The sequence below is a fragment of the Papaver somniferum genome, chromosome 4 (assembly GCF_003573695.1).
Source record: "Papaver somniferum cultivar HN1 chromosome 4, ASM357369v1, whole genome shotgun sequence".
NCBI lineage: Eukaryota > Viridiplantae > Streptophyta > Magnoliopsida > Ranunculales > Papaveraceae > Papaver > Papaver somniferum.
In genome coordinates, this window is record NC_039361.1 from 20265330 (window position 1) to 20282203 (window position 16874).

The 16874-nt window shown below is 38.9% G+C and overlaps 1 protein-coding gene and 3 pseudogenes across 1 annotated transcript; 1 reads left to right on the forward strand and 3 right to left on the reverse strand.

Moving 5' to 3' along the window:
* Nucleotides 1-773: 773 nt before the first annotated feature.
* Nucleotides 774-1911, reverse strand: LOC113272131 (annotated as a pseudogene).
* A 43-nt stretch (nucleotides 1912-1954) lies between these two features.
* On the reverse strand, nucleotides 1955-2482 carry LOC113272133 (troponin I 3-like). Its single transcript, XM_026522031.1, has 2 exons — nucleotides 2290-2482; nucleotides 1955-2190 (listed from the first exon to the last, which is right to left on the reverse strand). The coding sequence occupies exons 1-2, from the start codon at nucleotides 2390-2392 to the stop codon at nucleotides 1955-1957; spliced, it is 339 nt and encodes a 112-aa protein (XP_026377816.1). The 5' UTR covers nucleotides 2393-2482.
* Nucleotides 2483-4457: 1975 nt separating this feature from the next.
* LOC113272134 lies at nucleotides 4458-5575 on the forward strand (annotated as a pseudogene).
* A 68-nt stretch (nucleotides 5576-5643) lies between these two features.
* Nucleotides 5644-16156, reverse strand: LOC113272135 (annotated as a pseudogene).
* Nucleotides 16157-16874: the final 718 nt, after the last annotated feature.

Consider the following 16874-nt stretch of genomic DNA (forward strand, 5'->3'; position numbering starts at 1 on the left):
GTTAACCCTTGATTCCTTTGAAGCTTGCAGCAAAAGTAGTAGCATCTCCTTTGATCCCAGTTAAAAAGAGAGAGTTGAGAGAGAATGAGAGATATTAAAAAGAAAATAAAAATGATAAAATAATCCAACGATCAGATTTTCTCTCTTCATTCTCTATTGTCAGTTGATGTAAGCATATATTCCAGATTCTGTTCTTGCTTTTCTATTTCTACAGTCTACACCAATTAATTTTGCATGTTTAGGACTCTATAGTGGAGGAGTTACTGGTAATTAATTTACCGTTGGATGGTAATTAATTCGATCAGTTGATGAGTTTGCTATGGGACAAGGGTAGTCAGTGCCTCGAGAAGTTCTGATCAAACCACGGCTGTTTTTTTTTTCCGTCCTTCTACACTGATGAGTCGGTGCCTACTTCATAAAATATTATCAGCTGCTATCCTATCAGCAACAAGCGGCAAAAAATGTACAGTAAGTTCCCAAAGTGATGGGAAAAACCGTTAGCATTCCAAAGATAACGCCGGTGTTTAAGATTTTAGGATGGACGTTGTATTCCTTAGCAAAGATAGATATGGAACTACTCCTTGGGGAAGTGCGTGCAGCCTGTACAATGGCAACACCTATAGAAAACGTACAGGCAATCATACGGGGGTTGTGACCGATCAAAAAAATAAATAAAGTAACGCCATAAACAAGCCAAGACTGAACATGGCTATCCGAGACCAGCATCAGATGATCGATGATCGAGCCTAGTCAAGACTAAAAAAAGAAAATGATCAAGATGTAGATTTTACTTTTGATTTACCATGAGCACCAACTTTAGGGTGAAGCTCTGTAGTTGAGCTAGAACCAAGATTTTTCAAATTTGGTTCTAATAGTTCACCACCATTTATGGCTTGACTGTTTCCAAACCTGAACTGTTCATCCCGGCGGTATTCCCCAAACTCTTTTGGGTTTGGTTCAATCTGATGGCTCCATTTTCATGACCATATTCAGCACCTCTTCTGAAACAGGGGAAGGACTAGAACTCCAAACAAACATACGAACATCTTTAGCTCCATCACATTTTTCTTCTATCCCAACAGAAGTAAACATACAAGTACTTTTCACATTTCTTCCATCAAAGCATAGAGCAAAAATCAGTACTACCAAAAATTGATCCTCTAGGAGTTTCGTTTCTGGAAGACTAAGTGAATAAATCTCAAAACTAGTTAAATTAAAAGCTCTTGGAGTTGAGCAAGCCCATGAATGTGGACCATTATTAGATCTCCTAGATCAAATCACCGAAATCAAAAACAAAAAACTGGAAAACATTTCAGAACCAAAACTAGTAAATTTCCTAACTGTAGCATGAAGTTTACCATCTTCACCAACTTCAGTTTGTAATGCTTCTTTACCATCTAGAGATAGAATTTCAGAATCTACCGTAAATGATATGGTATAACCAGCAGTATCAGAAAATTGTTCAACATGAATTAAGAAGTTTAGCTCCTTTGTACTCAAACATGAGAGTATACCAACTGATACAGTGAAGAACAACAATTTGAACCATCAGTATCACTGAACTTCCTGAAAATCTCCATCTCAAGTGTAGAGAGTGAAAATAATGTAATAGACTATTCAAGAGAACCATTTGCTCTACACCGAGACCAAATTAAAGGCTAGAACTACCAAGACTATATAATCTTTCGAGGAGAATCATCAGCTATTGATCTAAAAAAAAGTAAAGAAATAGATAGTAAACAAAACCCAAATCCATTGATACCGAACCGTCTACATAAAGATGAAAACTAAAAAAAGTAAAAACATGCATCATCGACAACTTCTAGAGAACAACCATTTGAACCATTAAAAACTAAGAAAAGTAAAAACATGCATGATAGGCAATTTCTAGAGAACAACCATTTGAACCATTATACTCTCCTTTCAAAAGATGATACCCATAAATGCAGCAGAATTAATTCTTCTCTTCTTCCTCCTCCTCCTCTTCTTCTTCAGCTTCTTCTTCCTCTTTTTCTTCTTCTGCTGCTGCCTCAGGTGGTGGTGGTGGTGCTTTTGGTGCCTCATCTTCCTCATCTCCTTCTTCTGGTGGAGGTGGAGGTGGAGGTGCTCCTCCCCATGGTGCAGCTAATCCTCCAACAGAATTCCACTCTCTTTTGTTTCCACAAGTTGGTTTTGGTTTATCAACAAGACCTACAAAGAATCAAAACATAATCAGAACAATTTAAGAAGAAAAAAACCTTAAATTAAAAACAAATAACATAATGAACAATTTTAGAAAAAAAAACTTACCTTGTCTTGGCCAGAGGTGGGGGCTGTTGACATTAGTGGAATAAGTGTCTTTCCTAACATCTTTCACATCCCTCTTGTGAGAGTTCTTGGTGTTTCCCGACATAGTTGTGTTCTTGGTGTTATCTCTTGGTTTTTCTTTCTTCTCTCTTCTGTGAGTTTCAATTTCTTTCCTTTTTCTCTTGTGTAAGTTGAGAAGAAGATGCAGCCGATATTTATAGGAGGTGGCTGGGCTATTTAGCATATACTACGGGGCCCAACTAACCATCCCCTTCTTTTTCCAAAAACGACTCACGAAGGGGGGATTCGAACCTCTGACATCTTAGTCCCATACTCGACTCTAATCCACTAACCTTGCATATGTGTTTTTTTATCACAAATCACATTTTTTCCACCGTATTTAATTTTTTCTTCCTATTAATACATGCCGATTTTCGTGTACCGAACCTATATCTCCAAATCGAATTATACACGTACGTATATCGTTCCTATTACTGCCGTATCAAGAGCCGTTGAACATATTCTTTACCGAATTCAACTTTTATAAATCCGTATAATACCCGTACGTATCCCGTTCCGAACGTTTTCTGTACCCCGAATCGCTAACTAGGGCCCATGCGTCTTGGGAATCCGGGATATGATTACCCTTTCCACCAAAAGAAATGCGCCTGGAACAGTATCAAGTCTCCCATTTTCATATTGAAGTTGTAAAATGAAGAAAAGATTTACTAAATGTAAATGATCGATATGTATCATGGAGTGAAGTTTGTTAGTGAAGTGTGCGACACAGGTTGTAATTTTGATCATTTGGAAATCACAAACCTATATCTTAGGCATTTAAAAAGAGTTTTATTAGAATCATATTATTGGGGCTTTAAACGGCTGGATTTTTTGGGGCTTTACGGGATTATGAAATAGCAATCCATAAACTCCTTATCCTGTTATTTTATGCAATACATAATCCACCCTTAATTTGATTAGTGCTAATTAAATTGATTAAACTAATTAATTAGTATTAGTGAATGAATTAGACTAATCAGATGATTAAACTTTTGAAAATCAATACTTGATTTTCCTTGATTTTGAAGAGGGAAAAAATGGTGATTTTGGTCAAAAAATTTTGAGAAAAATTGAAGAAAAATAGTGAAACCCTTCATCAGAATACTCGGGATAAGCTTATAATCAACTTCGATCAACTTTATCGATTCAACTCCGTCAAAAATCATAGCAACATCTGAGTTTTTTACCAGTTGCGGCTAGGAAAATGTGGAGGAGTTGAAAACATAAGTGAAATTTGTTTACTACTAGCCCTTCCAACACAACTCCACTCTAATTCTTTGTTGTAACTCTTTCAAAAATTCCAAACCTGGAATGAATTCTTCAAAGAACTTTTAAACCCTAATAAATCTCCTAATAACCTTAAAGCATGAGGTGTTTGATGTTTACCTTTTGATTCATATAACTTAGGAAATACTGGTTGAATAGGGAATGAAATCCTTCTATCTTCTCCATTAAAACTCCTGTTCTTCCATCCATAACATCTGATAGTTCCATTGAAACATCTGTTATTCCTTTCATGACATCCAACAATTCCATTGAAATGGAAACTTCTGTTATTTTTTTCCTAGCATCTAATAGTTGGTGTTGCTGTTGGAGTCCTAGAGAAACTAAGCGACATTTTGTTAGGGCTTGTAGAGTGAGTAAAGGAAACGGAGGCTGAAAGAGTTCAGGGTTTCTGTTTTTTAAAGGCTTGATGTTCCATGTTACTCCTAAGCTAAAGCGCACCACCGCACACGGCTCATCACATGAAGGAGCCTATTCTGATGGGATTTTGGACCGCTTGATATGTCAAGTGACTCGAGAACAAACCCGATCCTGATCCAATAAAGTTCCGCTGAGTTCGTAGTTGTTTCCTAAACAAACGCTTTCATATATTTCCAATCATTTTTGTTAGAGTCCAAGTTTAGCAAACTGCCGCTAATAAAGAAAACCCTAAATATTATTATTTCTTTGCTAGGGCCTGACATAATTGTTCATAACCGGGTTAGGGTATTGAGCAGAGCTATAGTGATTTGATTTGTCAGGGTAAGATGGATTCAGAGGACGATATGTATGATAATAATGATCATGAAGACTACTTTGAGTAGAATGATGCAGGAGATTCTAATTCCATGGATAACCATGATGCAGAAGATGATCCTGAAGAGGATACGCAGAAGCCTGAGGGAAAAAATTATACTGTTATGAATGAGGACGATATACGTGACCGTCAGCAAGAAGATATTTCATCGGTATGTAATGTTTTTTTAGTTTCAAGAGCTTCGGCCATTACCCTACTTGTCCACTTTAATTGGCGTGTCACTGATGAACATGATGAATGGTTTGCTAATGAAGAAAAGGTACGTAAGGCTGTCGGCTTGTTCGAGAAGCCCGTTGTTGCTAAAATCGTTGGTAAAAAGAAACGGAAATTTACTTGCGGAATATGTTTTGCTGCGCATTGGTCTAAACAGATGTTTTCTACTGCTAGTTGCAATCATCTCTTTTGTAGGTCGTGCTGGAAAGGATACATCAATACATCGATTAACGATGGACCTGGGTGTTTAACGTTGCGATGTCCTGATCGGTCGTCTTGTAATGCTGCTGTAAGTGAAGACAATGGTAAATGCATTGGTTTGTGAAGTAAGTAAAGAAAAATATTCTCGGTTCCTTTGCAGGTCTTATGTTGAAGTTAGTAAGAATATTAAGTGGTGCCCTGCTCCGGGTTGTAGTTCCGCCATTCAATTTGCAGTGGTAGTGAAAACTGTGATGTTACTTGCAAATGCACTTATAGCTTTTGCTGGAGCTGTATCGAGGAAGCACACCGACCAGTTGACTGTAGAGCTATAGCACAATGGAATTTGAAGAACAGTAATGAGTCTGAAAACTTAACTTGGATATTAGCTAATTCCAAGCCTTGTCCGAAATGCCAACGCCCGATTGAGAAAAATCATGGTTGCATGCACATGTCGTGCTCAAAGCCTTGCAGACACCAGTTTTGCTGGCTTTGCCTTGGTCCGTGCGGTCAGAGCATGGAACCAAAACAGGTGGTAACTATAGCTGCAATCAATATAACAAGGCAATGCAAGAGGGCGCATATGATGAGGAGAAAAACAAAAGAGATACGGCAAAAAAATACATAGAGAAATATGCTCATTACTACGAACGATGGGCCATTAACCATAAGTCAATGGTTCAGGCGGCTGAAGATTTGAAGAAGATGCAATCATGGGTTTCTCAGCTTTGGTTAGCTCATTTTCTAACCTCTTGTGTCTCTCTTTCAATTTTTATAGTTTTTGTTTTGCTCGATTGGAAAAGTTGTTATTGGTTATTATATTGCAAAGCAAAAAACAAATACATTACAAGCCAAAGGCAAGCTGTTGACAACAGCACTCCAGTTTCAATATACCCATCGATATCAAAGCATATAGTGCACGTGACAGCACCACGACCTGCAGGAGGAATTCCATGTAAATAGAACGTACCCAACAAGTTATTGTCATCGATTCTAGCTCTGTCACCCTCATACACCCGAAACTCAAAACCACTTTGTCCTTTGACGCTAGTACGGAAGTTGTGACACACCTTCTTGTTCGGAATGGTGCTGTTCCTAGGCATTACCACTGTCATATAAGCTCCAACTACCCCAATACCTAGAGAGAAAGGGGTGACATCCAACAACACCAAATCCTTCACCTTCTCGTTAAATTTGCCACTCAAAATAGAAGCATGCACTGCTGCACCATATGCCACAGCTTCATCAGGGTCGATGCTCTTGCAGAGTTCCTTCCCATTAAAGAAATCTTGCAATAAAGCCTGAACTTTTGGAATTCTGGTGGACCCACCAACAGGTTTCGTGGACGCTGGTCTTGTCCATCTCTGAATCCTCCAAACACCTCTTAACAGGTTTCATACAGTTATTGAACAAATCCTTGTTCAAGTCTTCAAATTCAGCGCGAGTGATGGATGCATGAAAATCGACACCTTCACATAAAGAATCGATCTCCATGGTTGTCCGTGTAGTAGTTGAGAGGGTCCTTTTTGACCTCTCACATGAAGTCCTCAACCTCCTAAGAGCACTTGGATTTTCACTAATGTCCTTGTTGTGCTTTCTCTTGAATTCTTGAACAAAATGATCGACCATTCTGTTATCGAAATCCTCTCCTCCAAGATGGGTATCTCCGGCTGTAGCCTTGACTTCAAAGACACCCTCGGCAATGGTGAGTAGTGAAACATCTAAAGTACCACCACCAAGATCAAAGACAAGAACATTTTTTTCACCAGTTGCCTTTTTATCAAGACCATAAGCAATCGCGGCCGCCGTTGGTTCATTGATGATTCTCATTACATTAAGGCCAGCAAAGGCCCCAGCATCCCTAGTCGCTTGACGCTGTGAATTGTTAAGGTAAGCAGGGACTGTAACAACAGCATCTTTGACACTCGAACCAAGATAAGTCTCGGCAATTTGGCGCATCTTTGTGAGAATCATGGATGAGACTTGCTCAGCTGAAAATTGTTTCGGCTTTCCGTTGTAATTGACTTGAATCATGGGTTTCTCACCTTTGCCAATGACCTTGAAGGGCCATACCTTCATATCACTTTGAAGGGTGCTATCGCTGATTTTCCTACCAATTAAGCGTTTCACATCTACAGAACAGAAACCAGAATCAGAAAGCACAAAACTAGTAACAAATAATAACAAAGTGATGGTTAAAGTCAGATATAATTTTTTGATGCACACTAATTGATGAAGATGTTGATCGAAAAGCTTACCGAAAACAGTATTGATGGGATTCATAGAAACTTGATTTTTAGCGGCATCACCAATCAAACGTTCGTTTCCACTAAAAGCAACGTAGGAAGGAGTTGTACGATTTCCTTGATCATTAGCAATGATCTCAACACGGTCATGTTGCCATACACCAACACAAGAATATGTCGTTCCTAAATCTATTCCTATTGCCGCACCTCCTGCTATTCTTCCATCCATTAAAACATAAACTCAAAGATGCTGAGAGGAAGAAAAACTCGACTTTTTTTGTTGTAAAAAGAATAAAAAAGATTACACGTTACTGAACATACCAGCCATGCAACCAAGAGAAAAACTCAACTGAAACTTGCTGGAAAAGATGTGTGTAAATATATAGTAGTTTTTTTTAAGACTAAATTTAGAATGCTATTAATGTTTCCTTATAAAATCAGTTTGTGCGTACGTCCTAGAAAATTTAAAATGCTGTAGACGTTTCCTTTTCTAGTATTTTTTCACCATTATAGATTTGTCCGATGATTATGCCCGACTTCTCGTGTTCGGGGCTTGTATAGCATTGTTATTTTTGTTTTCTGGGCCTTGGACATGTTGTCTATTTTGGGCTTTGGTTCTGTTTTTTTTGTTAAAAGAACACAACCATATAAAAAGAATCCTGATTTTGGGCATACTGAAATCTTACTAGGCATACTGCATAAAGATGAAAGAGGTTGTGAAATAGAAAAATCAGATTACCCCTCAACCCAAATATTTTTAATGGCACATTTGCCCTTTACGTATTAGTGTTAGTAATATTGATTAGTGATTAAATATTTTGTTTAGTGATTAAGATAATTTTCAGAATTATAAAGGTTGTTTAGATGATTTTTTGGATCATGGTTCGGTGAAACAGGTTGAGGTTCGGCTCACATCTATGAGCCGAATCTATCAATTGATGAACGGTTCGGTTCACTGAATCTGTTTACTGCATGCGCCGAACCTATAATTTTCAATTCCAACCCTTTTGCTAGACACTAGTTCGGCTTATATGAAAGTTTCGTAGTAAGCCGAACAACATCCTGAATAGCTCGGAAAAAAAATAATTACTGGTTCGGCTTATATTTCGAAAATCGTATAAGCCGAACATCAATTTGTTATTTTTGGGTTAAAATATTGTTATTGGTTCGGCACATATTGAGAATATCGTAATAGCCGAACCTCGTAAATGTGCTAGGTTCGGCACATATTATGATTATCGAATACGCCGAACCCCTATGCATCTCTATATGTGACTAGGTTCGGCATGAAATTTCATGCCGAACTGTTCATATACACTTACAGGAAGCTTTTGTGAAGAACAGTTCGGCTAAAAACGCAACTCAATTTTGAGCCGAACCCAACACTATAACCGTCATTTAATCGATGGAAAACAACAAATAGGAGATTGGGTTTGTAAAACTTGCTTTCTTATTCTCATTTCCGGAGTTGGAGATGCAATTGGTTCCATTTCTGGTTCAATTGGTGGTTGATTTTCAGTTTCTACACCTTCATCTTCAATTGGTTCTTCTTCTTCAATTGATGGATTAGAAGAAGATTTGGTTTGCCTAGTCCCTGCTTTTCTTTGTACGAGTCATTATGTGGTTGAGTTTAATCGACGATCCAATTTTTACGAATCGACAATTAATCACGATGATGATTTTTTTCGTAGGAGGGGAAAGAGTTCGGCTAGAGGAGGAGGAAAAAGAAGAGATGGTAAGGGAAACTGATTTTGATTTTTTAGAAAACTGATTTTAGATTTTTGTATTAAGGGTATATAGGTAATTGAACTACCCATAGGATACCCCTTATAAGGTCACCCAAGATGTGACTATTGTTTTGTATGCCTAGAAAGATTTAGGTATGCCCAAAATCAGGGTTCTATAAAAATGCACTCTACATGATTGGAATTGCCTATATGTATATTGAAAAATTCTTCAATGGCGCTGAAGCCACACTGTCCACCATATACCAAAAGTATCATTTGTTATAGAAAATATGATGGTTGCATTTCTTTCTATTCCATTCCACAGATGTAGAAGTATCAGAAGGAAGCAAAGCCTTAGCATTGCCATCAAATTCTAATGCCATTAGACCTATATATGCACGAAATATTCTTGTGAATCTTTTTTGAATTATTTCACCATCACCTAACCACTGTCCCTTAGACCTAGCATGTCATTTTCTGGCTAGGTTGAGAGAAGCAACTTGTGTTTATTTATTCTGAAAACCTGTCTTCAGCCAACTATCATCCTGAGGTAATTAGAGTGCTTATATATCTCATTAAGGCTGTCCTTGAGATTCTCCAACCTATCCACTTAAGATTGTAATAACCCAAAATTTACTTTCCCCATTTCTCAATGAAAAATCCTTGTCCTTCAAACTTTTTGCGTAAATAAGACTGGGTCTTCTATAGAGTTAAATATCCCACTAAACCGACTTGGGACCAAGGAGAAGTGAGATGTATGTTTTTTTTTTTTTTGGATGATGACCAAAAGTAACCCTTGATTCCTTTGAAGCTTGCAGCAAAAGTATAATATCTCTTTTGATCCCGATTCCCAACTAACACAAACTAATAGCTGTTTCACAATTAAAAATACAGAAGTGAGATTCAAAATAAAGAAAACGAAAAAACGATACATCCAACGATTAAATTTTTTCTCTTCATTCTCTATTGTCCAAGTCAGTTGATGTAAGCATACTCCAGATTCTTTTATTTCTTTTCTCCTTTTACATTGGTGTCTATTTCATGAAATATATTTGTAATCAATTGATAGGTCAGTTTGATATGTGACAAGGGCATCGTAAGACCCTCAAATCAACAAATTCTGTTCAAAAACCATGGCGATGATTTTTTTTTGTCCTTCTACACTATGAGGCCGGTGACTACTTCTTAAATATTATCAGCTGCTATCCTATCAGCAACAGGCAAAAAATGTACAGTATGTTTTTTCCAAAGTGATGGGAAAAGCTTAGCATTCCAAAGATAACCCCCGGTGTGTAGGATATTATTATGATGGACGTTGTATTCCTTACCGAAGATAGAGGGGACTATTCCTTGGGGAAGTGGATGCAGCCTGTACAATGACTAAACTTGCAAAATGAGAGGTGGAGAACTTTAACAAAATGCACGCAATATAAAATTGCTTACCTACATGCACGATTACTCTAAATACTAAATAGACATTGACCCAGTGTCGGTTTCTCCCCATAAGTTGGAAAAAAAAAAACAAACTAGTGACAAAACCCTAGATGAACAAACTAGTGATAAGAAAAAACCGATCATATCATTTCTACCAAATAAAAACCGTTTCAAATAAAACTGGGACAAAAACCCCAAGTCAAATGATAATGAGCAAATTTAATTTTTTTTATTTTAAAAAAACCCAAATGTACCCTTTATCTTTTCTTCTTCTTCTTATCTGATTTCTTTCTTCTTTCTTCCCCGTCTCCTTCTCCCACCACCTTCATCACAGCAACAATGGATCTCCACGAGAAGAACGGCGCTGATTCAAGAGATGAAGAATTCGAGGACGTTTTCTCTCAATCATTAGTTCATTCATTTCCCTAAAACTGAGAAAAGAAAGAGAAAGCAGCAGCCGCTGCTGTTAAATCCGAGAGACCAGATCGAGACGCTGATTGAGAAATTGAGAAGGAAATAAGATTTGAGATGATGTTCATAGAGCGTAGAGAGGAAGTCAGCAAAAAACTGTTGCTAGAATTTATTGAGATCGAGAAACAATGAAGAAATTAGGGTTTATGTTATGATGCTGAGCTGTGGCTGCATTTGATTCAAGAATACAGATAAAGACAGATGGAGAGTTGGGTTTGGTGCTGTTTAAGAAGACTTGTTGCTGTTAATCTCAGAGATGAAGAAGAAATTGATGAAATCAGGGTTTCGATTTGAATCTCCAAACGAAGAACAGGAAAGGAATTGGGTATGTCGATAATAGCAGAATCAAACAAGAAATTTGTGATGTTAATCTCAGAAGACCTGTTAGGTTTGGTGAACAAGTTGTTGCTGGTTGGCCTTCTTGGCTTAGTGTTGTTGCTCGTGAAGCTATTCATGGTTGGATTCCTCTTCGTGCTGAAAGTTTCGAGAAATTGGAAAAGGTAAGGGTTTCTTCTTCTTCTTTTGTTATTTTGCTACGATTTTTTACTGTTCTTGAATTTCTCATTTCTGGTCTAATTTGTGTCGTTATACATCGGAATATTGAAGTGGATTATTACGTCGACAAGGTATTTTTGTATTTGTTCATGTGCTGCAATTATGTGAATATTGCAATTTTCTGACTGTATCTTTAGATTGGACAAGGTACATACAGCAGTGTTTTCTGAGCACGAGAGCTTGCAACTGGGAGGATGCTTGCCTTAAAGAAAGTTCGGTTCGATAACTTTGAGCCAGAAAGTGTGAGATTTATGTCGCGGGAAATAATGATTCTCCGCAAACTGGAGGGACTAATTACTTCTAGACTGTCAACTAGTGTATATCTTGTTTTCGAGTACAGGGAACATGATATTGCTGATTTATCATCTTGTCCTGACATCAAGTTCAGTGAATCACAGGTTCGTATATATGGAACTCTGGATGTGTGTTCTAGTATTCGGGAATTACCAACGTTAAAGGGTTTGATTTGTTCATGTTGTGTAGGTTAAATTCTATATGCATCAAATACTATCTGGCCTTGAACACTGTCATTGAAGAGGTATAATGCACAGAGATATCAAGGGATCCAACCTTCTTGTTAGTGCTGATGGAGCTCTGAAGATAGCTGATTTTGGCCTGGAAAATTTTGTTAGTGTCGGGCACATTCAACCATTAACTAGTCGAGTTGTTACTTTATGGTATCGGCCTCCTGAACTTTTGCTTGGATCCACCAGTTATGGTCAATCTGTTGAGCTATGGAGTTTTGGTTGTTTATTCTGTTGATATGCTGTGTGTTTGACTCAAAGGGTTCAGGTTGCTGATGTGGTTGATTGGGTCTGTGGTGTTGAATACCAACTCGCAGATGGAAGGAAATGGAGTATTATAGGAGCAGTTGTTGTTGCTTAAATAAAAGGGTTGCAGGAAGTGGTTTTAGGCTGATCTCGGAAGCCGAGGAAGGACATAATTTGCTGGAGAAGGCAGTAAAGAAGTGCAGCAGAAATTACAGGAAAGTATGAGAGGCAGTGTTGCTGTTGTTGCAACAGAAGTGCAATGCAGGGAAAGAGGTTCAGGTGATGGCAGTGATTGCAGGTCAGCTGAATGAGTTGGCGTTGCTGCAATGTAGAGAAGGAATGAAGCTGGTGATATGCTGTTGTTGTAGAGAATGTGCAAGAAGTCGAGCTGAATTTGCAGAGAAGCTTATGTTGTAAGCAGTGGTAATGGCAGTTACAACATTGATCTGTGATTGGGGTTTTGTCGCATACTGTTCAGGCCAGAGTATAAGGAGAAACGAGGGTTTCCGCTACAGATTAGTGAAATTCAGTGAAGGAGCTGGACATGGGAAGAGTTAAGAGCTCTCTGAGCTGAGATGCAAGATGGATGGTTTGATTTGGGTTTAGCTAATTAACGAAAGGATCAACAAGAGAGTAGATGCATGTGCAGTGACTGGTGCAGGTGGTGTTAGCTCAAGTGCATAATTGTGCAGTTGCAGCATTGGTGGTGACTGAGCTAGCCATGTTACAGGTGGTTGTGGTCATGATAACTAGATAAAGATGGTGATGTGTTGGGGTTGCTTGCAATTGAGATTTTGAGTATAAGACTGGGCCATGAAAGAAGAAAACAAGGTCGTGTGCTGGTGGAATTGTAAACAAAAGTGCAAGGCAGGGAAGCTAATATGATGCTGGTGAAATTTTTGCTGGTGTCTGAGCATCAAGGAAGCAATATTGTTGTTACGGAGCTGTTGTAAGGCAACAAGACTCTGCAATGTAATGAAGGTGTTGCGGGTAAGAACTGATGGTGCTGATGAGTTCGTGCTGAAGAGAATAGAAGATTGCGGTTGCGGATGTTGCACCTAAAAGACAGAGAAGTTGGTTTGTTGGTGGCAATGGATTGAAGAGGATATGGAGCAATAATGCACATTTGCACCTGAACTGAAGGGAGATGCCGCTATTGCCGAGAGAAAATGAAGTTGCAGGAACTGAAATGGCAACTGTTAGTGTGATGAAACCAATTATGAATTCATCTTATTTATGATGAAACCAAAATCGGTTTCATCGTATTTCAACGATGTATTTCTATCCATGAACATGTATAATACCTCTTATAATTCTTCTTGCGGGTGAATTCTCACGAAACCAAGATGAAACCAAAATCGGTTTTCATCGTATTTATGATGAAACCAAAATCGGTTTTCATCGGTTTTCATCGGAGGCGGCGGCGGCGGTGGTGGTCAGAGGTGGCGACGGCGGCGGTTGTCGGCGGTGTTGGTGGTGGGCGACGGCGGAGGTGGTCGACGGTGGTGGTTGGCGGCGGTGGTCGGCGGCGGCGGTGGTCGACGGTGCTGGTTGGCGGCGGTGGTCGGTGGTGCTGGTTGGCGGCGGTGGTCGGCGGAGGTGGTTGGCGGCGGTGGTGCAATGGTAGTTGGCGGCAGTGGTGGCGGCGGCGGTGGTGGGTGACGACGGTGGTGGTCGGCGGTGGCGCTGTTGCTGGTGGTTTGTTGTTGGTGGTGGTGATAGTTTTGTTTTTGTTGGGGTGATTTAAATACTAGAAGGGTAATTTAGACAGTTTATGATATTTGGGGTTTTTGTATCACTTTTGTTTGGATGGATTTTTTGTGATGGGTTATAACCGCGGAGATATATCTTAATTTAGACGACCAAAAAGCTACAGATGGACCTGTTACGTCATTTAAACAAGCTACAGATTATTTTCATAGAGTAATTGACGTTTGCTTAGTATGGAACGATGGGTGGATATTCCTGTAACTATTAATAGAAGGTCACAAAGTGTGACAAAGTGCGAAGGTTAACTGCAAAACAACGACAGCCGAGATAGAAAAAGAAAAAAACAAAAACAAAAACATTATAAGCCAAAGGCAAGTTGTTGACAACAACACTCCAGTTCCAACTTACAGTAGACAAAGAAACCCCCTCAAAGAGATTTGTAGCTAAACTTTTGTTATGATAGAATTGCACAAGTTTTTTAACTCAGCCACCTTGTCACTGATGTCAGCTATGGCGGCTTCCTTACTGCTATTGCTATTCAACCACTGGTTTGTTTGATGCAGTGCACGCTCGATCTCCTTTTTATCATTCACGGCTAGCTTTTTTCCTAGTTTACCGATTGTGATCCTCGTGTCGTCTATGTACTCCACCAAAGAATCCTTCAATTCCGCTTTCTTCTTGTTCTTCAATCATCTAGTTTGTATTTCTCAGCCTCTCGAATCAACCTCTCAATCTCATCCTTCGGCAACCTCCCTTGTTGTTTGTAATTGTGATCATACTTTTCTTCCCTGTTTTATTTTCCTGTGCGTACACATTCAATATACCGTTTGCATCGATATCAAAGCATATAGTGCACGTGACAGCACCACGAGCTGCATGAGGAATTCCTCTTAAATAGAACGTACCCAGCAAGTTATTGTCACTGTTTTTAGCTCTCTCACCCTCGTACACCGGAAACACAAAACCAGTTTGTTCTTTGACGCAAGTACGGAAGTTGTAAAACACCTTCTTGTTCGGAATGGTGCTGTTCCTCGGCATTACCACTCTCATATGACCTCCATTTAACCCAAAATACCAAGAGAAAGGGGGGTAACATCCAATAACACCAAGTCCTTCAGCTTCTCATTACCGTCGCCACTCAAAATAGAAGCATGCACTGCTGCACCATATGCCACAGCTTCATCAGGGTCGATGCTCTTGCAGAGTTCCTTCCCATTAAATAAATCTTGCAATAGAGCCTGAACTTTTGGAATTCTGGTGGACCCACCAACGAGGACAATTTCGTGGATGCAGCTCTTGTCCATCTCAGAATCCGCCAAACACTTCTTAACGGGTTCCATACACTCATTGAACAAATCCTTGTTCAAGTCTTCAAATTCAGCGCGAGTGATGGATGCATGAAAATCGACACCTTCACATAAAGAATCAATCTCCATGGTTGTCCGAGTAGTAGTTGAGAGGGTCCTTTTTGACCTCTCACATGAAGTCCTCAACCTCCTAAGAGCACTTGGATTTTCACTAATGTCCTTGTTGTGCTTTCTCTTGAATTCTTGAACAAAATGATCGACCATTCTGTTATCGAAATCCTCTCCTCCAAGATGGGTATCTCCTGCTGTAGCCTTGACTTGAAAGACACCCTCGGCAATGGTGAGTAGTGAAACATCTAAAGTACCACCACCAAAGATCAAAGATGAGAACATTTTTTTCACCGGTTGCCTTTTTATCAAGACCATAAGCAATTGCTGCCGCTGTTGGTTCATTGATGATTCTCATTACATTAAGGCCAGCAATGGTCCCAGCATCTCTAGTCGCTTGACGCTGTGAATCGTTAAAGTAAGCAGGGACCGTGACAACAGCATCTTTAACACTTGAACCAAGATAAGTCTCGGCAATTTGGCGCATCTTTGTGAGAATCATGGATGAGACTTCTTCAGCTGAAAATTGTTTCGGCTTTCCCTTTAAATTGACTTCAATCATGGGTTTCTCACCTTTTCCAATGACCTTGAAGGGCCATACCTTCATATCACTTTGAACGGTGTCATCGCTGATTTTCCTACCAATTAAGCGTTTCACATCTACAGAACAGAAACCAGAATCAGAAAGCACAAAACTAGCAATGCATAATAACAAAGTCAGATATAAATTATTGATGCACACTAATTAATAAAGGTGTTGATCGAAAATCTTACCGAAAACAGTATTGATGGGATTCATAGAAACTTGATTTTTAGCGGCATCACCAGTCAAACGTTCGTTTCCACTAAAAGCAACGTAGGAAGGAGTTGTACGATTTCCTTGATCATTAGCAATGATCTGAACACGGTCATGTTGCCATACACCAACACAAGAATATGTCGTACCTAAATCTATTCCTATTGCTGCACCTCCTGCTATTCTTCCAGCCATTTGTAATAAATATACCCAAAACAAAAACTCAAAGATGCTGCAAAGAAGAAAAACTCAACTTTTTTTTTTCTTTTTTGGATCGCCGAAACTATATGAAGAAGGAAAAAAGAATAAGAAAGATCACACGTCGCTGGACATGCAACCAAGAGAAAAACTCAACTTTGAAACTTGCTAGAAAAGATGTGTGTGCATATATAGGTTTCGGTGATATTAAATTTAGAATGCTACTGATGTTTCCTTGTAAAATCAGCTTGCGCGTCCTAAAACTTTGAATGCTATTGATGTTTCCTTTTCTTACCAAGTTACCATTATAGATTACGTTTTCTGGGCCTAGGACATGTTGTCTATTTTTGGGCTTTGGTTCTGTTTTTGTCAAAAGCACAGACCCACGTAATATGCACTTTACATGATTTTACCCTGAAAAATGAAACCCGTTCTGAGGTATACTCAAATGTTTTGAGGCATGCGAAAACCATTACCTTATCTAGGGTGGGTTTACGAGGGGTGTCCTAGTAGTGGGTAGATTATTTAGTTACCCTTAAATTACTTAAATACCCTTACCAAAATTTAAAACATAAACCTAAACTAACCAAAATCCAAAATCATTTTTATTCTTAGCCTAATTTGATCATCATTGATCAAATCATTTTGATTTTATTTTTCGTTGGTAATCAATTGTTGATTCATAAATTTCGATCATTGATTAAAACCACAAGTA

Excerpts from the sequence above, each read along its gene's own strand:
- LOC113272133 (XM_026522031.1), bottom strand. The coding sequence starts at position 2,392 with ATGTCGGGAAACACCAAGAACTCTCACAAGAGGGATGTGAAAGATGTT. Across the intron at positions 2,191-2,289 it reads CCACCTCTGGCCAAGACAAG|GTCTTGTTGATAAACCAAAA; the intron begins GTAAGTTTTTTT and ends GATTCTTTGTAG.